The sequence below is a fragment of the Limanda limanda genome, chromosome 10, assembly GCF_963576545.1.
Source record: "Limanda limanda chromosome 10, fLimLim1.1, whole genome shotgun sequence".
NCBI lineage: Eukaryota > Metazoa > Chordata > Actinopteri > Pleuronectiformes > Pleuronectidae > Limanda > Limanda limanda.
Window position 1 is genome coordinate 7,317,435 of NC_083645.1, and position 23,910 is coordinate 7,341,344.

General features: G+C 43.2%; 2 protein-coding genes across 3 annotated transcripts; both read right to left on the bottom strand.

Moving 5' to 3' along the window:
* Nucleotides 1-83: 83 nt before the first annotated feature.
* Nucleotides 84-9,583, bottom strand: syvn1 (synovial apoptosis inhibitor 1, synoviolin). Its single transcript, XM_061078975.1, has 16 exons — nt 9,407-9,583; nt 7,878-8,029; nt 7,627-7,719; nt 7,348-7,500; nt 6,293-6,341; nt 5,817-5,920; nt 5,145-5,271; nt 4,931-5,030; nt 4,623-4,688; nt 4,007-4,123; nt 3,607-3,764; nt 2,958-3,104; nt 2,490-2,636; nt 1,412-1,595; nt 1,063-1,199; nt 84-980 (listed from the first exon to the last, which is right to left on the bottom strand). Exons 2-16 carry the CDS (start codon nt 8,007-8,009, stop codon nt 772-774), a joined length of 1,923 nt encoding a protein of 640 aa, XP_060934958.1. The 5' UTR covers nt 8,010-8,029; nt 9,407-9,583; the 3' UTR covers nt 84-771.
* Nucleotides 9,584-12,218: 2,635 nt separating this feature from the next.
* smad5 (SMAD family member 5) lies at nt 12,219-22,994 on the bottom strand. 2 transcript variants are annotated; one of them, XM_061079712.1, is made up of 7 exons: nt 22,711-22,994; nt 18,325-19,254; nt 16,416-16,694; nt 15,203-15,310; nt 13,701-13,922; nt 12,786-13,042; nt 12,219-12,407 (listed from the first exon to the last, which is right to left on the bottom strand). In XM_061079712.1, the coding sequence occupies exons 2-7, from the start codon at nt 18,725-18,727 to the stop codon at nt 12,264-12,266; spliced, it is 1,413 nt and encodes a 470-aa protein (XP_060935695.1). In that variant the 5' UTR covers nt 18,728-19,254; nt 22,711-22,994; the 3' UTR covers nt 12,219-12,263. The 2 variants fall into 2 exon arrangements, with proteins under 2 accessions (XP_060935695.1, XP_060935694.1); XM_061079711.1 differs by lacking the exon at nt 22,711-22,994 and adding an exon at nt 22,177-22,312.
* Nucleotides 22,995-23,910: the final 916 nt, after the last annotated feature.

Here is a 23,910-nt window from a genome sequence, read left to right on the forward strand (position 1 = left end):
TGCAGAAAGAGCTCCCAGTTTCTGAGCTTCACACTTCTATAGTCAGTTTGTGACCCTACAAACAAATGGGCCTGCTGTGCCACTGTGGTTTCAGTCCAACAGTTTATTCTGCATTATGTACAGATCATCCTATTAAAACTCTATACAGTATGTACACATTCAAATGAATCAGTATGTTACAGCGTCTGCAGTGTGGACAAACCAGGAAACTGAGGACTGATGTATGTTAAAGAAAAAAAGAAGTAGATGATTAAGATCCCTCGATTGATATCCACTTGATCGGACACTGATCCTGGTTCGTTGTAACATGTTGATGTGGTGAATGGGTCCAAATGTTATACGAAAGAAAGCTGAATTAAACAAAAATCAAAGTGCAGGCAAATACGTCACCGACAGTAAAACTAGCAAACACAAATCCAAATACCATCCTCGTCACGTCGACCAAATATCTGGGACTGACTTGAGATTTCATCTTCCACCGTTTTACACATACAAACACCTGCAGTGTTGTTATTGCAGAGGTCATTCTGGGAGGTCATGGGAACAAAATTGCGCTATTGCTTTCGGACACAGAAACAGTCCAGGTAAGCATTACAGAATCTTTACTAAAAGGTCACTGCCTCTCTCCGCAGCCTGAGTCCATCTCGACACGGTTAGAAACCTGAGCCCGTGGAAGGCGAGAGCCGCGGAGGCAGCGAAGAACCGAAGCAAAGATCAATCGGCTCACAGTTCGTGTTTGTCCAGAGCGATTTGTCCGAGTCAACACAGGGATCAGTTGTCTGGAGGGGGTGAGGAGGACGACGAGGCCGACTCCAACTTGCGAAGACGGCGGCGCCTCAGCTCGGCAGCGTTAGGTTCTCCGCCCTCCACCTCATCCTCCAGCAACTCTTCATCAATGTTTTCTCTACTTTCCGTTTCCGAGGCAGCGGAGGTGGAATCAGCGGCCTGAGAGGAGACTGAAGCACCATTCACCGGATCCACTGAAAAGGAAAACACATCAAATCAGGGTTTTCAGTGTTTGTTATTGTTGCCTTCGTAGTTGCACACTCTCCGTTTACTCACAGCTGGGTCCTGAGTCTGTCTCCTGGCTCGGACTCTCTGAGCTGCTGCCAGCTGCAGCAGAGGAAGCAGATGAAGCAGCTGAAGCAGAGAGGTTTGTCCCACTGGCTTCTCCTGTGCTGCCCTCAGCCCGAGGTGGACTGCGAGAGAAACAGCAGGAAAAAAGTACTATGAAGCATTCAACTGAAAATGACACTTTCTAGAGAATTTTTTATTGCATTTGCTTAAGATTGAATCAACTTGTGACTACTTGTTTTCACTTTCTAACTTAAATCTTCACAGATAAAGTAAGTCAATATAAAGCCTACAATTTAGCAGGTTTTAGCAGAAGGAATCAGTGAGGTGTAGTTACGTGAGGGTGGCGACGGTGCTGAGGTAGTGGTGGATGTTGAGCATGGCAGCGTCCAGCAGGGTGTGGATGTTTTGGAGACACTGGAGTCTGGCCTCGAGGCCTTGCCGGCCTTCAGCCTCCAGCTCCCGGAGCTCCTCCTCGGACATCCGGGACAGAGACGGAGGAGGTGGCGGCATGGAGGACACTACAGGAGAGGAATAAAATGTACTTGACTGGAGTTGAGAATATTGCAGATGTAGGTGCAGAGTGGTCACTGTAGTTATCTGTAGTTGAGAAGTTAGTCAGCAATCAGATGCTTGGCCAAAACCCACAAACACGTGCGAGTGACAGAGTTGAGAAGAGGAGCACAGCATCACTAAGTGTACATGTATACTCATGAGTCATTCCCAGGTAGGAAAGTGCTCAAATTGATCATAATTAATGTAAAAAAAAACAACATCTGTATTGATGCTAGTCATATTTCAGCATTGTAGAAAGCTAATCACACATGAGTGCTAAAGCAAGAAGGCCATCAAGCTTTTTTTAATCTAGGACAAATTAAATTATTGTATGAGCTTTTTCTTTTCTTGTAAAAGCTTTTCATTGATATCCGGATGTAAAAACCAGCAACCAGCCAAAACAAAGCCTCGCGCCAGTGGAAATGACATCATTGCAGGTACACACCACCATGCACAAGGACAGGAACGGCCAGCACAGACTTAAGGAAACCTCTGTCTCCTTTCTACAGAACAAAATGTACCAACACAATTAACCACTCAGTCTGCAACTGAGTATCAACAATCGCTTCAAGTGACCTCAGATTTACAACTTGCTTGTGATTGCTTGACTGATACTCCTAACAACGGTGAACACAAATGTGTCATACATGTCCACATTGTAAAAATGATAGTATGTTGCCATGGTAACACTCAGGACCTCCTTAAACAAATGCTGACAATATTATCATGACTCATTCACTAACTGCTAAAACTGAACATTCTTATTTGATGTTCTTGTAGAGAAGGGACATGACAGAGTGACCGGGCCAGACTACACTGCAGCGCGTCATCCACTCTTACGTATGAGTGTTTGTTCTCACCGAAGGGAGGAGGTGGTGGCATGGGCAGCCACGGTGCGGAGGGGAAGGGAGGAGGAGGGAAGGAGAAGGGAAAGCCTGGCATTGCTGATCCTGGAGCAGCTGCTGCTGCGGAGGTGTCAGCAGTAGATGATGAAGGCTGACTGGTACCTGATGCAAACACACAAACACACTTTGATGACAGGATGCAAAAAGACAAATACAGTTTTTTTGTTTTGTGGTCTTGCAAATGTAACCTGCTGCATTAATACATGCATCTGGGTCACACAGTTTTGGTTCATTGCCTACTACTGATTAACACTTCAGTCAGAACAGGATGATCAATAAACATTAAATCTTAGAATTTATAGTGACACAAAACACACACAATGAGCTGCCACGGCATCTTATTATAATTGATATGGAATCACAATGATTTTGATGATATTTAATGGGCACAACTGATGAGATAGAATGATGTCTCCTCCTCACCAGATGCCTCGGTGCTGCTGTGGGCAGCATCAGCGGCACCAGGGCCGTCAGCTGCAGCCGCGGCAGCAGGAGGAGGCGGCCCTGCAGGGAAGGGACCCCAGAAAGGGAAGATGCCAGGTGGGAAGCCTGGTAACATGCCGGGAGCCACTGGAGAGCAAACAGAACAAAAGAGAATCTTAGAAATGTGTATCTACCACTGGGCGCTTCATAATTAACAGTCTGCACAGATATTATAATATTAATAATAATAATACCAGGACTACTCACTAACTAAACCAAGACCGGTGGAGAACTGAGTTGGTTTTATCGTCTCATGTAGTGACCATACAGATTGGAGGAAGATAGCGATGCTTCTCCTGATCAGTGTTTCAAATGAGTTGGTTTTCGAAAGGATTTAGTGTATTTCTCGGTTTTTTAAATGTGTTTCTCTGTTTTTTAAAAGTGTGACTGTGGAGAAAAGCATTTGGCTCCCTTGGGTGTTGACTGTATATTATGGATGTAACAATAAATCTGATTCTGACGCTTTAAAGACTAGTTACAGAAACCAAACATAATCTTCTGCCCTGTTAATCATTTGGTGATAGGTTGGCATCAAAACCAGCATTAGGACCATGGGGGTTGTGTTTTTTTTTGGTGTCTTGACTCTCACCATTTGGAGGCGGGACTGCGGGCGCGTTGGCAGGGGCTGCAGGGGCAGGAGGCGGGGCCTGGGCTGGGGCAGGAGTCTGATTGTTATTGGAAGCTCTGAGGACGTCCATTCGACAGGTGGGACAGGTCTGCTGGCGCTGGAACCAGGAGCGCAAGCAGCTGTGGAGAGGTGAGGAGGAAAACACAACATTATAAAAAAAAAAAAAAAAATACAAGAAGAAAATTACAATCTAACGCAAATGAATATTTAAAGTCTTGTTTAATTCCCACAACTGACTCAGTTTGTTTTAAATTCAGTAGCTTAAATAATCACACACTGACAACTTCTGACATCAAGGCTGTTTTGTGTCTACAGCCTCGTATCTTTCCTGTTGAGTCCCACCGTTTAACAAGGGACTTACCTGGAGTGGAAAATGTGATTACAAGGAAGTTTCTTGGCTCCAGTGACCATTTCCTCTCGACAGATGATACAAACATTGTCGGAAGCCAGCAGATCTTCAGGAGTAGCATCAGGGTATCTGAACACACGCAGACAGGACAGAATCAGTGAGCCGCAGTTCTATCCTGACAACTTCCGAGACAGGGTTTACAAATATCACTGGCTAAATATTTTACAATTCAGTAAAAAGAGAGAAAATAACTAACGAAACAAAATGTGTCAAATAAACTGATGCACTCTACAGCGCACTAATTATCCAGGTTTGCTACTTCTAGAGTCAGAGCATGCCACAGTTACTGCACAATAGTTTGTGTATGTTCCTGCATCCTCTTCAAAACATTAACACTACATAGAGATTGAACATTCATTTGCAAATAGGTCAGAGTTTTTAACCATTAAATGAGAATTAAAATCTCACTTGACCATGTTTCTTCCAAACAAACAATGCAGTGGGGTCCAAGTCTTAAAGCATGATTTGGAAAGTCCTCTCAGACATCTGGACCCCACTGTATTGTAAATAAATAAGAAATATGAATTGGGATATAATCATTTTTCAGGAAAAGCTCAACATTACTCACAGTGTGTTCATGTTGCGAATGGCTCTCCGAGACATTATAGCATCTGTCACCGCTTTCTTGAATTGCCTGGCAGGGACACAAAACAACACAAAACTTAAAACAGGCCTTAAAAATCAAATTTGATATTTACATTTAAATTTAAATTGATCTTTCAATAACAAACATTAAGGCCTGTGTCTACACATTGACCTTTAACATCAGAAACCAAACTGACTCACATATAATAGAAGAAACTACACTAGTGGAAGTAACAACATACTACACCTTCTGACACAAACACAGATATAGAGCTACATAGAGCTGCTCACCTCATGGCCAGATACATGGGGCGAATGGCAAACAGAGGGAAGGTGTGAACCTTTATCATGATGGTCATGAAGGCGATGTACAGGAGCACTTTGATGAAACCTGGAATTAAATATTAAACATCATTAGCCGACATGATTTCATCTTTTACTTCACACAGACGTTGTGGTCGTCTGAAGGAACGCAGCATCACAGTGCGAGGTAGAATACACTTACCTGTGAAGAGCTCGGTATAGAGCATGTACACGGCCTTATTGTCCCAGGGATTCTCACTCTGTAGGTCAGCTGTGTGCAGAACGTACTTGATGAAGGTCGTAAGCACCATAGTCATCAGGATGGCATACTGACAAGAAAAGAGAAGGGACAAACTCATTTATTATTAGAATTTTACAACATTGTGAATGCTTTTTAACAAGTGAAACCATGTAGAGACACACAACTAAAGGATTCAAAGAATTCAGACAATAATGTGACAATCAAAAGATTATTTTAAGTATGAGCCACAGTTCCCCTGTAAAAAATCCTTCCATCTCTCTGGATGACACCTTGAACTCAAACTTCTGAATCATTTTCAGACACAATTTCCAAAGAATGTCTGCACAATGTAGTCCGGACTTTCTCTGGAGTTTTGTCCGTGTCTACTAAGTGTATGGCTCTGCTTTTTTCACCCTGAGATATTTGTATTCTTTTGTTATTTTTCAGTTTTAAATCTGTTGCTCGCTAGATGTGAACAAAATATGTTGAGGATAAGTAAAAGCCCTTAGTAAAAATGAAACTATCACAAATATGTGAATGATTAAGCTTGTGAAATGGATGATTTAGAATTTGCATTTTTTTTTTACAGCTAATATCTGATATTCAATTCAACTCAAACCAAGTTAAACAAACCTCAAATCCAAACACCAGCTGGACTGAGGCTCCTCTGGTAATGATGCTTTGACAGGCATGGTGGACAAACAGGAAGTCCAGGACACCCAGCAGTCCAATGAGAGCTGCAGAAAGTAAAGAACATTGAGTAACACTGATGAGGGGCTGCAGAACCTCCCTTTGACTCCCTTAGTATTTGCTCAAAATAAACAGCTGCACTAAATTCAAATACAGAAAGTTGTATGTAAACAAATGGCCTATTCTATCAGTGCTACCATTAACCCTAACCGTTATGGTCTGTTATTCTGATGCACCTGTCCTCATGTGCAAAAAGAATGATTTGCATACAGTTTCACTCAGCTTGAAAACTTGTCTTATAAGTGCATCAATGGAAATGAAAGAGAAAGAGATAAGGAAGTGAAAGTTAAAAAGAAAGAAATGCAGAGAGAGAAGGGCCGGATGAATAATGTCAGACGTGGCTGATAAAAAGTACTTACACAATACTCTCAAGTGAAAAACACAGGAGATGTTTGGACTTCGTTCCATCTAGCAAAATAAACAAAACATATATATTATTCAAACGATACCTAAAAGGTTACATCTGAGATTCTGTATAATAATTGTATCGATGATTCGCTAATACAGGAGCAAAGAAACGCGTGATCTGTATCAGTTTGATTCAGCGAATGACTGCCGTCTATCAAAAGGTGATAAAGCTTCCTTCACTTTAAATGTCCTCACCAGGCACTCATACGTTTCGCTCGCTCAAACTGTATTAGTCATCCAACTCACAGCACAGTTATGGCCGTTTGCACTCAACCTGTGACTGAAAGTCAGCAGCATAAAGTGTTTGTTCAACGCTGGTGTGCAGCCTTAAGGCCGGCGCATGCTTCTGCGTCGTCAGGGGCCCGCAGGCACGCAGCTGTAACGCAGGACTCGTTGTCATTCATGGTTCTCAAACCGTTGCGAGTGTTGCCATGCAATTCCCCGCCAGAACACTAGGCGCAGTAATGTTTTTTGTCGAAGTTGGCTCTTCTTCGTGTGTTGCACGAAGAAGAGCGATTTATTTACATCGCCACGGCGGCTCCGCAGAGCTCTTTTCTGGCGGAAAAATCCGCCGGTTAGTGACGGGTTATACTAGTGGACATAGTGTCGGATCTCTTCTGCCAAGTGCTCTTCTATCTGGTCCATATTCGTTCTTCTAAATCTTCCGTGGTTTCCGGGCATGAACCGGAAATGCGACTCCGGAAATGATGTAGTCAGCAGACCAATCACAGCCCTCGCGGCCGGGTGACGCTTGCGGGGCTTTGCCGCCTAGTTAGAAAAATTGGCCGACGCACGTAAGGACGTAGGAAGGGCCGTGAGGGGCCCGGAAGGGCTCTTGCGTCTCCGTTCCCGTGAAAACGCAGAAGCATGCGCCGGCCTTTAGCCACACACCATCGGCCCCATCCTGTGTTCCCACATTTACACAGTGTACGGGATACAGACACGCTGGAGGAAGTGTACAGGGTACTGTGTGCGACGAGGAAGTTGTTTCTCTGTCATCACTCACAAAGTCCACCCGGTCCTCGGCCAGCCAGTGGAAGCACTTGAGGAAGAGGAGGAGGGTGAAGAGGGCGACGAAGCGGGGGGAGAAGTCGTCCCTGAACACAGTGAAGGCCAGACAGGTCTCAGTGACGGCGTACCAGGAGCGCTCGATGAGATGCTGGAGGAAGAAGTTTAGAGTCGTTGATTCATTCATTGCAGTCATTCACAACACATATTGTGCATTAAATCCAAACATGTGTGTTACAAGGAGTCAAGTGAGTAGTAAATAAAAACAGAACTTTACCTCCATTTCTGCAGCTCTTAGCTGACCAAAAAACACCTTCCTCATGAACTTTCCCAGCAGGAACACCAGCACAAAGGCCTGAATGTACAACACCTGAAACCAGAAACAAAACACAGGAAACTCTGATTGGTCCCAATGTCACTGATACGCCTTTTGGGGGAAACATTGTCACGTTTAAAAGATATTATTTGTGGTAAAATGTCCAAATCATTTAAATCCAGAGCCAGATTGGACTTTCGCTCTGCTCTTACCGCCATGCTGGGGCTGCTCTTGGTGAGGTAGACCACAGTCGGGTAGAACTGGTGCTTGAGGAGGTAAGCGTGGGCCACCACAGCCCCAGTCAGTGCCAGACTGGTGGCAGTCACCAAGGCTGATCGTACCATTTTGGACTCGGCTACAGATCCTGTGGAGGGGAAACACATGAAGTGAGAGGAGGAGGAGCAGGAGGTTGCTTGTGAAAGCTGACGAACGTAGAGGAGCAGCATGCAAATAGAGACATGTGGGGGGAAAAACAGTTTCCATTTTTTATCTGTTAACTTCATGGTCAGAAAGCTGTGAAAGCGTAACCGTCGGTCAACCATTAAAAACTACTTGTTTTGCAAACCTTGTGGAGATTCCATTTGGCCTTGAATTTGAATGTCCGCGCTTACAGACACTTGCATGACACCATACGAGCAGAATGGAGGCATTTTCTGTATTTGTTTTCTGTTTGAAGAAGTGGACGCAATTTAAATTGTATTGGATTTGACTGCAAAGCTGTTTAGCCATGAAGCTCTGACGGTGGGTCACACCCCTCCATCAGCATGGTGGTAATTAGATAATGATGACTGTACATGTTTGGGTAAACTATCCCTTAAGGTGCTTAACATTGTTTCATGACTGTGAAGATTTCCTCCACAGGTTTACATGAAGACTCGTTTTAAAGTGTTAACTACACATGGTGAACAGACAGAAATTCTTCTGGGCAAAGCTTAAAACAAACGTTTATCACACAACATTCCACACTTTTACTGATATTCTACTTCTTATTAATGTTATGGGTGGCCATGCTAACAAAAATATATACGACTGTGCTTTATTATTAATTTAAATGTATTTTTACTTATGTGCGTTTAGATTGTGAGGCACTCTATAACTATGTAGAGAAGTGCTATATAGATATTATTATCATCTAGTCTGCACACACACAAGAAAGTGTCAGGTGAACTAGAGACTGGATCCCTAAGTGTCAAAACCTGCCACAAGTCACTTTTAGACATGAGTATTGTGAGAGCAGATTTTGATAACACGACTTCAAGGATTAAACCTGTTTGTGTACAATCTGCATTTCACCAGAGCAGGTTAGCATCTTATACAGTCGCACTGCTACAGCTGCTGCATCGCTGCCTCCTGTGTGACACACTGCATCGGCTGCTGAAGCAACAACTGACACTAACGTCTTCTCTTTGTTAGAGACACTGGGTTTACCTCCATCCTGGAGAAGGTGCAGCTGTTATCAGCTAACTGAGCTGGCTCGCATTACAGCTGCTGGGGTGAAATGAAGTCTCAGAAACGCAACTAACCGTGTGACAGCTTTCAAAGAAAGAGAAACTCACGCCAGCACACGCAGGGTTGTCGCACCCGTCTCCAAACACACAACTTCGTGTGTAGCTGTGTGTTTGTGCTGGCAACCCCGCTGTGCTCCGGAGACCACCTAACTGCCACAGACAGGTAATCAGGTTAGTTAGCTGGGGTTAGCTAGCGTTAGCATGCTAGCTGGTAGCTTCCCAGCAGGACTCACCGACTCGATGTCTGCAGACGACTCGCTCCTGTGTGTGTGTGTGACGGCTCCGCTGGGCTGCTGCTGTCGCTGTGTTCTCAGCAGCTACTCCATTTGCACGGTTGCTCCGCGGCCTCTCGGTGATATTCAGGTACCGTGGCCCCTGCTCGTCTGGCTACGTGTTTATCTTTGGCTTGTTCATTGGGAGCCACCTCACATCCGGCTGCTGGGGTGGAAATGGCGCAAGAGAAATGTGACGCGTTTGCCCGTTAGATGAAAGGCACACAGGTCCGTTGTCCTTTGTGTTGAGTCGGGACTTAATATTTATGTTTAATGTGTGTTTGTTGCGCAGTGTGTGTAAATGTAACCCGTTGCATTGTGTCTATAAATTGAGGGGCTCACTATTTTTAGGAGGTTTACGGTAAATAACAACGTGGACCAATAGGAAGTTGTCTTGTTGGTTCCAGTGCTGACATGACACTGTACTGTGGGAATAACGCCCACACCCAGTAATACCGGTACAAACTGGGACATGTCATAATGCTATTGACTAACGTGGACAAAATTATGTAAAGTTAAACGTAACTTTACATAAACGTCTCTTGAACTACAAGTGATTTAAAAAAAATATTATTCAACATTTAAAGGCCTAGTCTTTCATAATTTATTATAGAAATGAGGCCAGAGTTGGATTTAGTCCATTAATTCATTATTTGAGCCTGAAACGGTTAATTAATTAAGAGATTAATAATCATTAATTATGAAGCTCAATGGTTCAAAGAGATACATTTTTACTTGTCTGATAATTTAAAAAATAAAATAATCAAAAATATTTACTTAAGTGAAAATGAAAAATAAAGTTAATGAAAAGTCTGTTTGGTACATGTCTCGAAGAATACATTCAATAATGGCATCTTGTAGACTAATCTTATACTTAGTTACACAGCTGTTAGATTAAAGTTTACTTTTACTTTACTTAGAAAGTAATCTCAACTAGAAAGTGTCAGTGGCATTCAGGAGAGCAAATACCTCGGCCTGGGCTCAATAGTTGGATTATGGTTAGAATCATTCAACCTGCACTAAATTCCACACACTGACAAATGTCAGCCACCTGAACCACACTGATTATTTTCATAAAAATCCATGAATTATTGCCTAGGAAAGTCTGGAAAATTGAATGATATCGTGACAACAAAAAAGTATTAAATCTGTCCCCTGATCCAGACCCGCAACTAAATTGAATGGAGTTCTTCACTGACTCATGCCGCACTATTCCACCAAGTTTTATGGTAGTCCATCCAGAAGTTCTTGTGTAATGTTGTTTACAAAAAGACATGTTAACCAAACAACTAATGGACAGGGGTAAAAACATTACCTCCTAGGTTCAAGTAACTATAACGGTCCTCCACACAGCAGGATCTTTATATTTGAACACAGGGAAGCATTACAACTTTTAAGTCTCATGCCTGACTAGCAGCAAATCCACTGTCTTGCCTAACATGACACGAGTTATAACTTTACTCAAATTGATGGAACATTACTGTGATTTATTAATGTCATGAAAGCTATGCATCAAACAAATATACTGTAAGCTACATGTATTTTACATTTTCAGTTAGAAAAATAGCATTTGTTTAGTGTGATGTTTTTTCGAGTTAACAATGGAGACTTTAGATTATTCTAGAGCCATGATCTGTGTTCAATTAAATCCTTAGCAGCCATTCAAACAAGAATAATCAAAAGTAGACCAGTGTTCAGTGTGATGCTGATGTGTTGAAAATCCATCCCCAGTCTTTCATTAACACAGTTAATCAAAGCTTCGATCTGCACAGATGCAAAGTGTAATGGTTACTGTGCAAAACCATGTTGATTCATCACATTTACATCCAACGCTCAGGTTTCTGATGAGGACAGAGGGACAGAAAAATAAACAATCATTGTTACCAAATAACCTGTTTATTTCATTGAGCTAATGAAGTCAATTATCTATCAACATAATGCCTTGGTACCCACGCCAAAATTGAATATGCCTCCAAAAAATCCACGAGTGCACAATATTGTTAATAGTGAGTATGGAAAATACAGTCACTCTTACTTGAACTTGAGAGTACAAACAAGAATCGGTAATAATGATGTCGTCCACGGTCTGATTATATCATTAATGACTACTTATATTGCAAAGATGCAACATTCACACTGTTGTTAGCTTATGGCATGTTATACTTGTTCAGTGATTGATCTCCCAACAATAAAAACTATCAGGTTGGCATACATAACTTTCTTAAAAGGCAGTAGCTCAGTGTTCATTTCTAACAGTAGAGACTATAAAAAGAAAGCATTTGTTATATCTGAGCCTAATGGTAAACATAATTGTGTCTACATCATAAATCGTAAATATCTGACACAGAGACGACAATGTAAGAAAGGAGTTCAGTAAAAATCCAATTCATCAGTCAGACATAAGGCAGACTAGTGAAACAGTTCTGCTTCACTTAAAACTACACATACAGAGAATAAATCATTTGAGGAAAAACAAAACTTGATGCAAAAATGAACATTTGACAGATTCAAGCTTGACAACAGAGCCCTCAATTCTTGCAGGTGTTGTAACATTGTCAAGCAGTAGTGTGTCCATGTCGTTACTGCTACTTGGGATTTCCTTATTCCTCTCTTTCTCCAGGTATCGGCTTGTAATGTTACTCAGTTTCAACAACTGGATTCTGGCGGCTGTTGACTTTTCAGCCAGATTTCATCATCCCTTCCCAAAGTAAGTGTAAACAGTTCAGCCGTTAAGACCACCTTAAATTATAAATCACTGAGGGGGGGGGGGGGGGTAGAAGGTAAAAAAAAGGGGCTCCCAAGCTCCACAAGTCCATCATTAGGACACAGAGGAGATGGGGTTGAGAGGCGAACCCATTTGTGTTAGGACCTTGTCCAGCCACTGGAGGGGCCCATGCAGGTGCACTTCGATCCAGCAGGGGGTGCTGGTGACGTCCTGTCGGTGGTACTCAGCTCCCCAGCCCTGAGAAGAGGCAGAACGAATGACACAACAGTGAGCAACAATGATGAAATTTGCCTCCAGCTCCAAATATCTAAAGTTGCCTTCAGACATGCACCAAACTCCAGATAATCTCAAGACATTCTCCAGATGTGACGTTTCTAACACGTCAAGTGCAACACGTTGAAGACAATGATGACTGCCTGTTGTACCACACCTCAACTTAATGCTTCGGAGATTTCTGTTCTTTTGTAAACACGTGTGGAGAATTTCATGCAGTGTTGTTCATGATTGAACGGCAAAGTCTAGACCCATTTGTGTAGATATTCTCTGTCATTCTCTGAACATGGCCTCAGAGACCAATTATACATTCCCCGTCTGTCCTTTACTTGGAGCTCTTACCTTGACAAAGCTCATCCTAATGGTGCACATCTTGGTAAGCTCGTAGACGGCCTCAAAGCCGTGGTTGACCGACTGGGCCAGAAGCTGAGCAAACTCCTGATTGTTGAAAATCTTGAGGCTACATCCACTGGGGATCTTGCAGACAGTGGTGGGGTGGAAGCCATGGTGATAATTACAGTTGCGGCTCTGGACAAAAATGCTGGTGTCACTGAGGCACTCTGCATAAACCTCCCCTCCCACATAGTACAGGTGCACACCTGGGAAACAGAAACAAACAAATGATGTTCAGGACATTCAAACTAATAATCAAACTAGGGCTGGATGATATGGAAGAAAATCTTATAAGGATTATTTTTGTCACATCAGTCGATATCGATATATACATCAGGGTATATATCAAAAATCTGTGCCACTGCACTGAGGTTAATTTCTCTGCAGGTAAACAAATGACCTTGCTCCTATGATGTTTTCCAATCACCCACACTTATAACTGATCTTAAAAAAACTGATTAATTCATATTTATGTTTCTGGATAGACAGGGCTGACTGTGCGCGTCATGTTACGTCTAATGTTTTTTAGCAGGTTTAAATATTTGTCTCACAAACTGACAAAGTAAACGTCAGTCCTGTACGTGTCCTAATAACGTCTGATCAGAGGTTGTGTTTATTGTTAAAGTGTAAGGTGAGCACAGGTCAGCGGGTGAGTGAGGAGGAAACGGACTCTTACATGGACTCTAACACAGGACAACCTTTAATGCGTCTGTCCTAATCCTTAGTTCTATCGACCATGTCTTAAAATTGTATTGAGGAAAGGTTATTTCGCGATAATTATTTTGATCTCCCAGCCCGATTACAAACTAAAACTAAGTATCTAACCAATCTGCCTCTACTTCTGTGTGTGAGCGTCAGGTTTACCTTTGCCAATGTGTCGACGGGTGTTTTCGATTGTGGAGTTGCGGTTGACGTTGGATAGAAGTCCGAGGCAGAAGCGGTTCTTGTTGTTTGAAGGGTCAGTGAAGCCGTCCACGAGAACACTGGTTGAGGAGGCATGATAAGCCTCACCTACACGATTGTTGAGCTCATAGTAGACAATAGAGCACCAGTGGCTCGGCTCCTCGTACTCTACTGGTTGCACATCTGGGAAAACAAAGGTCACAAACAGGGGTGAGTCATAAACTCTCTTCCAGAGGGAGTGACACTTTGATTAAGATACATCGGACAAGAAATATTAATAAATAAGTTACAGTCTGTGGACTGTGCTCTGCGTTTGCTACTTCAGGATACCTCCAGAGTGCACTCTAATGGGCCAACACCATGGATGGAAACAAACTCAGGATACATAAGGCCGCAATCATGTGAGAGCAAACATGGTTAAAAGGAAGTCTCCATCCTTCTGCAGCTGGGACAGTAAGCAGTTCCACCACTCCGTATAAAGCTCTCACTAGGAAGCTGTAACTAGCGTACATACAGTTATACAGTGCGTTTCCCATGACCATGAGGATTGAAATTCTTCCCAAACGTAACATAAAATCCTTCAGTATGCAGGTATATTATATACACTTATAAAACCACTGGGACTGGATTCATTTACTAACGAGGTGAAACTGGATGAGAGCAGTTAATGTACTGCTCATTAACTGCGCTCGTTGTTATGGAAACTATTTCATATAGTGGAAAATTACAGCAGGTGGTTTACATTAACAGTACATTTCCTAGACTTTTATATATCAATTCTATTATCATTGTGGCAGCCAACAACGGCCTGGATTTGATTCTCCCAAAAACACATGAGTCCAAATTAGGACTATGTTGTTGGCCATGCTTTCCTGTGCTTCAAATTCCCAAATGACTTTTTAGTTCTCTTTTATAAGGTCATAGACAGAGCAGATAAAGAGCACACCCTTTATAGTATAACTGGGTAGGACTGGGAAACTGCAAACATATATAAGATCAGACATAGTTTTAAAGTAATTTGACTCAATCGGGTCATAATCTTTATCTCCGTTCATAAATAAAGAGGGAACTAGTATTAATGGAATAAAGAACTGTTGTTTGCAGAACAGTAGGATGTCACAGTGAAGTTGACATCTGACGTTTTGGGTAAAAAACACTACCAATTCCTCATTTAGGACATTTGTTTGGAATACAATGAATACTTGAGTTGAGTATGTGATTTATTGACAGAGAGGTATTTCGTGAGGGCACAATGATCTTTGACCCTCAGATTCCTATCATTTTTAATTGTGCAAAGTTTTAAGAAATCCCTCAATATTCCTGACATACTGTCCATCGCCTTGGATTTTTATAAGCCTTCACAAATGACTGTCTGGCAGGTAGGTTATCCTTTCACTGTTGAGACTGCTAAGCTTTTCTTTGTCATCTTTATGACTCTCAGTCTAAATGTGGGCACTGCTTACCTCCTCTGGGCATGTTCAGCGGCACCACGCTGCTGCTTGTTTCCATGGACTGGTTCTCCTGGCCCAGCTGCTCATCAGGGGGCATGTAGGCTGGGGGTGGGGTGTCAGCTGAGACATGAAGAGAGCAGTTAGTGATGATGAGACCAGTTGTTGTTGCTGGCAAATGGTCTGTGAGACACACATACAAACCCACACACATACATACAAACAAACACACACACACAGAAGCTCCCTAGACTCCAACAATCATCACAGGATCTGTACCCCCGGAAATGGTGTCCGATTACACATATCCCTTGCTTACTAAGCCACATTCTAACCCGTTCCCAACAGAGAGGCAATATGAGCTTTCAGGTCCACAATGCGATACACAGGGGAAATCTTATTAGAAAAGCTCCACTTAGACTGCATTGAAAATATTTCTACAGTTTTTTTTCACAAATGTGGACAATGATGATCAGGGCTGTTCAACACAAATAAGCCTGAATCCTAAATTGTCATTAAAAACCTATTCTGCATTACTGCCTAAAGCCACCAGATGCGTCAGCAGATCTGGACTGGAGCAGATTAGAGCAATAGTCACACACACACAGATACCAACATCCACTTAAACAACTGAGTATAACAAGAACAGACAAGGATGATTTTTCCCGATAAACCACGTCTATTGAACAGGAAAGAATGATGCTGCTTCATGTGAATATATCTGTTCTGTCTCCAGTCAGTAGCAGTGGGACAGAGGCTTCCTGCTCCACTGAGTTAGGGCCTTGCCAGCAGCCAACAGTGTTGGCTCTGGTGGACACTGCTTAGCTGGCATTTCTTTTGTTCTCATTAAGAGCTGTAGCTTTTTATATTTGAATAAATATAATAACCTGGCCTGGTTAGAGCTTTGATAAGAGTAACCTAGTGATGAACTTTAGCATGTTTATGTTTACACTAATAAGTAAGGAAGACGACTGAATTATTTGATATTCAACTGCACCATTTACTAAGTTAATGCTTCAATTTATTGCCGCTAAAAAGCATATTGACTGACATTGTTTTGAATGATACATAGAAAAGGTGAGTAATCTGAAGGAATTTTGTCACCAACTTCACTTTAAACATAAAAATCTCCCTTTAAACCAACATTGGCTACACAACAGTAACAAGCCAGAAAAACAATAGTCTGGCATCTTTTCTAGAATCAGGTAAATGAGTGTATTTCTTGTACCTGGGAGCTGGAATGGACTGGAGGGCCCCGAGCTGGCAGGAGAATTTGGATAAGTACCACTGCTGGCTGGAGAAGGAGGAAAGGGCGAGTTTGGAGAGATGGGGAAAGAGCCTCCTCCACCGCTGCTGCCGCCCCCACTGTGGGGCTGCTGGAAGGACTCTGGAAAGGTGGCATTCAGGGGCATGTGTGGCTCATTGTGGGTGAGGTTCCGGAACTGTACCAGCAAGCTATGCTGTGGGTTGAACTCGCTGTGCCGTGGTACCAGGACAGGAGGAAGCACTGGATGATAGAATAAATAAAGAGGAGGGAAGGTGGGTTTGTTAATCAAATAAATCAAAACAATCGTGCGGAAAATAAAATTTCTAAAAACTTAGAAACAATCTTGACATTATATGTAAGGTGACAATGCCTACACAACACAACCAGTAAACCTGGTGTCTATGTATCCTTTCTATTGATAACGGAAATTCAGCCTAAACAAAGAGACCCTCCATGGACATGCTCTCTGAATGTTGATGTTCATCAGTGGGGCAGCAGATTGTTTCTTGTTTAATGAATCGGATGAAAAAACAAAAGCACTTCACAATGAACTACCACTTCAGATTAAATCTTCAGATGCCTAAGGTTTCTAGTCCTTGAGGTTTTTCACAGGTGGATGCTACAATTTACCAATTTTTCCTGAACACCTCGCATGCAGACTATCGGTAGCCGCTATCTAGATACCTGGACACGTAGAAGCTTTAAGTCCCACTCAGTTAATGCAGCATATGCAACTCAGTCATGTGTGGCCATAAGAGATGGTTTGAAAAGGGTGATTGTATCTACATGTAGGCTGAGGTGATGTTGGGAAACTGACAACATAAAACAACATTTTCTCATAACGAGGAAGCTGATATTGGTGTGTTTTTTAAAATCCTTATAAATTACTAAAGTTTGGAAAAATTGAAAGTTGCTCTAATTGATCATTTCAGCTGAAATATTAACAATAATTGAATCACTGTCGGGCCAGCAGATGTCACTATATATCTTAAGCTGAAGAAGTACCTGATCTTGTGGCTGATATGTTCGTGACATAAGACGGACAGCATAATTATGATCCAAATCTACTATCATTCAATCAAAGCAGGTCTTACTTAAAACCAATAACCTGAACAAAACTAAGAACTTTAACAGTTATAAAATAAAAACACATACAACCTACAGTAGTCAGTAGTCTTGCAAGAGTCTAGTAGCGTTACAGTTGCAAGGCTGCCCATCCACAATTACCAGCATTGGGTCAAATGATGACACGCTGTCTCTCCTGACCAACATGTGATCCATATCCCTGAACCAGTCAATACAGAGCTGGCAATTGCAAACCAGTATAATGTCAGAGAGTTTTCCCCCGGGGTCATCCATAAATGTATGTGGTGCAGTGTGCGAGTGACCGGGAGAAGGACGGAGAGGGTAGTAATGAGAAAGTGCTGGAGTTTAGGCTGAGTGGTTTATGCATTTAGTAAGCCACTCTGATGCCACACCCCATCTGGAGTGCCCGAGGCATATAATCTAATAAGACTCCAAAAGAGCTAGTGATATTGATTTTCTGTGAAATGGAGGGGGTGGGTGGAACAAGCCTGTGTGATGACAGCCTCCTGACCTCACTGGATTTGTTTACCAGCTCCACAGTTTACTCAGAGATCTAGCTAGGGGATGTGCAAAGCTCCACATTGGTTTAATCTTTCCAGTGCTCTATCCAGTCGTTTAAAAACAGTGATGCTGTTTTTCAGCACAGTGAAACAATTATGCCATTAAATGTACATATCTAAGTATAACTTCCAATATAGGCTTATTAACCTACTAGATTATGGGGGCCAACCATTAATCCACTAGTATAACAAATAACATAGACCCTGACAGCACCGCTACTTACCAGGGCTCTCCACTCGCTTGTAGTGATATGGGTTGATGCAGACCTCCTTCTGTTTGGAGCCAAACGGGTACTCGCACACCTCCAGGGGTTTGAGCTCGTGGTGGGACTGGAGGTCGGGCCAGCGCCACACTCGGCAGTAGATGACGTGAGGAAGACCTTTCCTGTGGGAAACCTGTAGCCGGCCGTCCAATGATCTTGGAATGGTAACACACTTGCTGGGCTGTCCCGGGCAGCTCAGGGCTTTTTCCAGGTCCTCCATGGCACCTTTCTTTTTCTTCAGCTTCTTCACCAGCGCATCCACCGCCTTTTCTGCCCATTTCTCCTCCTCGTCCCCCTGCTTCCAGCCAAGCAGCCGTTTGACTGCTGGGCTTGTGAAGGAGAAAAGACTGGACATGGAGGTCATGGCTGTAGTGTGGGTAACAGGCAGGAACTCTGTAGGATGGTCAATTCAAAAGGGACCGAGGGCTCTATGAGTCCCCTGCTGCTGATCTCCGAATAGTGTTGGTAGCCTAAACCGGTGTGTGAGAATGTAGTCAACAAAATAAACCGCTTGAGTGTGTGTGAGAGGGTACAGAGATGATGGGTGGGGTAGGGGAGAGGAGGCTTTAGCCTTGTCTGACCAAGGACAGGAAGCAGGGGAGGGAGGGGAGTCAGCTAGCAGGACGCAGCTGCTGCTGCTCAGGAAGGGCCCTGCAGCAAGCTGTCCGGAGCTGGGTCACCACCACTGATGGAGGGAGGGAGGGGGTGCAGGCTGCAGGAGCGGAGATCGGGACCTCTGTCAAAGTGACACGTTGTAGCAGGTCTCACTGGTACAAGTCCACAGGTTCAGTATTAAGGTACTGACCAGTTCTCATCAACAACAACTCCCAGGTCCTCTCCAAGCTGATTCTCAAACCAACGTACAGTCAGAGTTTTTGCTCCGTCAGCCACCTGAAAAGAGAGCAAATATGTGGATGTGATTTGTCAGGCTTAACATTTAGAGACCAGGAACTAAGCAATCCTAAGAGTTGAAAATAATAATTGCAATTCAAATAAAGTTTAAAAAGCATGACACCGCATGTGACTGACATTATTCTTAATCATCAGGCGGATCAAAAAGCTCTTTGTCCTCTTTATCAGTCACAGAGCGTCAGTCTTACTGAAACTAAGATGACTTAATGATCTGGTAGGTGTTGTAGAACTTGCAGATAATACATATGAAAAGACAAAACTCTTAGTGCCAAATAACCTAGATGACAATGACATGTGAAGCTAGCAAGCTGCTCTGCCAGGCAATATTTACAATGATAATATTATGTATCAACCAATACGAAATGCTGTAGTGCCGACATGTGGAACAAACATTTAGGTCAAAAGCAAACATACTGATTAAGACACAAATCAAATAACACTGGTCTGAATCCCACAAGCTAGATGGGATGGTAAAAGTAAGATATTCATCAATTTCCTAAATTTGCATTTTTAGGTTACATTAGTCATTTCAACTATGTTTAATGTAGACTGAAACAACACATGCAGAGAAGGTGAATGAGAAAAACATGATGATGCCAGCCGAAATCTGTTTCATTACAATATAAAGGTATAGCTGTATCAATTAAATAGTTATTTGTAGATATGGCCATGTTAAGTGGTAAAGGAGGCAATGTAATGCCTGGTATTTAGACAGGAAAATATTATTAATCTGATTTCAAATAAAACATTAAATCAGATTTGTAAAAAAAAAGATGAATGGAGAAACTCTGGTTCTCTAGTGTTTTATATATGATAAGATAGATTGTTGTTAAAAGTACCACCAGTCACTTCTGCATTGCTCAACCATGACTCATAAAACAATAAATTATAGAATCAACACTGTAAAAAATTACATTACATCAGGATTTCTCCAATGACTGCCCCTCTTTTTCTATTTCCAAATGCTCCTGAATTGTTACTGTGTATTTTAAACAATTACCCAACATGTGTGAAACCAATCATGCTGTGACACACGACACTTCCATCTATATCATGCAGCCGCAGCAAGCGGACAAACACATGTAGCCCCCAGCAGCAGCTGTTTGTGGGGCTTGTGAAACCGGCCCCTGTCGAAAAGGATGTGACCACAAAGAGCTGCTTCCTCCCTCATCCCATCCCTCCCTTCCAGAACCCAGCTGTCCAACAGCACTGCACCCACTTCCACTGCTTATTGTTCTACGTGCACATGAAAGAAGAAACCTAAACTAGGACATGTAGGCACACACAGGAGTTATCAGCTCGTCTGTGTTCTGAGTTTCTCTTTTCTTATGTTCACCAGATCCAGTCGTTGTTTCCACACAGCCTGCCCAGTCAGAGACCGCGCTGTGACTAGCCCTCTTGTAGACTGGATCAGCAGTGATTCATCAGTTCACTGCTGGGTGAGCAATGTCGAGTAACAGATTTCAACTTGAAGACAGGTCCGATCTGTTCTGAAACACGTAGGAAGATATTGTTGAAACAACACGTGGTAGATATAACTCGCCTGAACTGACGACTAAAGGAAACGCTGATTTGAATCTGAATGACTAATCTTCCAGATAAAGCGGATCCCTCTCTACAGACAAGTCTTCACACTGATAGTTCTTTGTGTTTTCCCTCATCAAAGGCTGAAAACCAAATCAACCTTGACCACACTTATACAAAAGTCACATTGTAAAGAAGGGTTGGTGGGGAGACAGAAACCCATGATTGACTGGCCAGAGCTCATAGACATGACTGGAGATGCTTTCCGACCTGACTTCCAACTATCAGTGGCTTCCACTTAAAGCCTGATCATATGAGTTTTACAAATTTAAAACAAGGAGCATGACTCACTATGTTTAATGAGAAATGATGTCCCGAAAAAGCCCCTTATTGAACAGCCCTGCCATTTTTCAAAGACTACAAGCCACAAAAGATACTTGTAGTACTTTCCATGGATTCCAAATATTTAAAGAGTCACGTCGTAATTTCAACTACAGAACAAATCCAGAGATCATGTGTCCTCTAAAGCTCTTTCCAAAGGCCCAACCACTCCTTACGAACTGGAAAAGAAGACACCTAGAGGTGGTAAACAATGAAATCCATCCAGAGATCGCTGATACGCACTGGCCCGCATAGAGTAGATGTTTCATCACAGGTTGGACGCTCAGGACTAGTGAACACTGCCATCATCCTCGTGTTGATGGGACCCGACACAAACATCCAGAAAGTGGACAATAGCTCTTATCTTTATTGAGTGATATGTCTGAACAACTTCATACGTATGAAGAACTGGGAACAGACAATATGGAAGAACGAACTGGTAAGGAGTAGGCACCCCCCCCCCCCCACCCAGGGAAGGAGGAGAGAGACTCGCATCGCACATTACACACGCATTAAAAACTGCGTAAAGTGATGCTATTATTTAGCTGCAGCACAAACACCCAAGCTACGATGTCAAACATCATTTGAGCGACATTAGCTGACAGCAACATGCTAATGTGAGCAACCTCGAGGGTTTGCTAACTACCTAAGCTAACGTGAACAACTTAGCTGGAAGTTACAGTCAGACGCTTTTTAAAAACTGACACCAGCAGAGACGAGCATTAAAAGACACGGTTTCCTCTTTAAACCCTCACGTCTTGCTCCAGACTCTCCCACCTCTGAGCGACTGGCCGCGGTCACTTCAGCCGCCCTCCTCTTCCTCCATTCCAGAAACTTTTTGGGGAACTTCTCACAACTGAAGCTAAGCTATGCTAGCTGCTAGCCCAGCCCTGGGAAAGGAGAGCGGCGAGCCTCTGCGCAGCGAACAACTCCTGATGTAGCTTCCCTCAAGTTCACCTCCGCTCGTTTCCACCCGACAGCCATTACATCACATACCTGTCCAGCAAATACACAAGACCCGAGGCTAGGTGTGTTCCCGTCCACGTCTAAGCGGCGGCTGCTACTCTCTTGAGGGATTTCCTCTGGTTTTCCTCGGCTTCTTCCCCCCGTCTCCCCCGTGCCATGTCCTCCAGCTCCTGGAGACTAGTAGACTGGAGAGGCAGAGTGCAGATCACTCCGCCCTACACACAAACTAGTGCTCGCTCTAGCGTTGCATTTTGTGGGGGATCTGTTTTGACTCCTTTACTGTAAAATACGAATTTAAAAGTAGGAATGTAAGCGCCGTTTTATGACGTTTAAAAAAGCAACACAGTCCATGTCTAACCTCTCATTCATTCACTTTCCTTGCGCATTGATCCGAGAGTGTTCCCGAATGAACAAACTTTGTCCAACTCTGACAGTTGCAGCAAAAGGATCACGGGGGTAAAACAAGTGAAATAAAACCAGGCAGAACCCACATCAAGCAAACACGATGTCTGCTCTGCGGGGCTGGTGGAGGGTTGTGTCGGACTGAGAAGTCGGGATTCTTACGGGGGTCGTGCTGCGGCTCTGGGACGTCTCACAAGTTGCTGGCTCCAGTGAGTCTGGAGCTCTGCGGTTTGTGTATTGTTGTCCTTTGTAGTCACGTCCTCGAGACTCCCACTGTTCCCGCGCTCTTAATTCGTTGAACTCTTCATTAGTCGAAGTAATGGCGAGGTCCCCCCCCCACGTCTGTTTCCACAGGAGAACCCCGGCTCTGCGGGGGGAAATGGTCCCGAGTCTCCGTCCCGTCGTCCCGAGTCCGCAGTGAAACACGATGTTCACGTTCCACCGCTGGTGGGCGACCTCGGTTCAGTTGTGAGCAGCTGTGGAGGAATCACCACATCCTCATTGACTGCCACCACTCAGAGAACTACAGTCTCCTGCTTCCTGGTTGCTTCTCCCGCGTCATGCACACTCAGATCTGCTGTGATCAAGAGACAAATCACACGTTCAGCGGTTCAGAGCATTCCTCCCTCACTCAGCAGAGCACAAATACCTCCACCAAGGCCCACCTGTCCCTTTATAAAACCACATTTACATGAATCCAGATTTTTATTTGGATCTGCACCCATAAAAGGTTCAGTAATTTAGGTGAAATTATCTACGGGCAGAAAATTAATATACATTAATCCTGGTGATGTTTTGCTGTTTTCTTTCCTCTAAAATGAGCCCTTTATATTTAGATAATTTAAATCTACATCAGGAGGGGGTCCACTCTCAGGAGGCTGCCATGTTTTTTACAGTAGCCCAGACTGGACAAACTAAACACATTTGAGTTTGTATGACAACTGCAGGCTGCCACAGGTTCTCTTTCATGTTTGGAAGAAGAGGGTGAGGTGAGGGGGATTCAGCTGCAACATGCAACTTGGCCCCTGCGTTCAGCGGTTCAGAGCATTCCTCCCTCTGTAGGTTTTCAATTTGTAACCAGGACTGCAACCAGCAGAGCACATATACCTCAACCAAGGCCCACCAGTCCCCTTTATAAAACCACATTTACAGGAATCCAGATTTTGATTTGGATCTGCAACGTTAAAGGTTCAGTAACATTTAGGTGAAATGATCTATGGGCAGAAAATGAATATAAATTAATCCTGGTGATGTTATCACTAGTGTGTTTCATCTAAATTGTATGAATTGTTGTTTTCTTTCCTCTTAAATGAGCCCTTTAAATTTAGATAATTTATATCTACATTAGGAGGGGGTCCACTC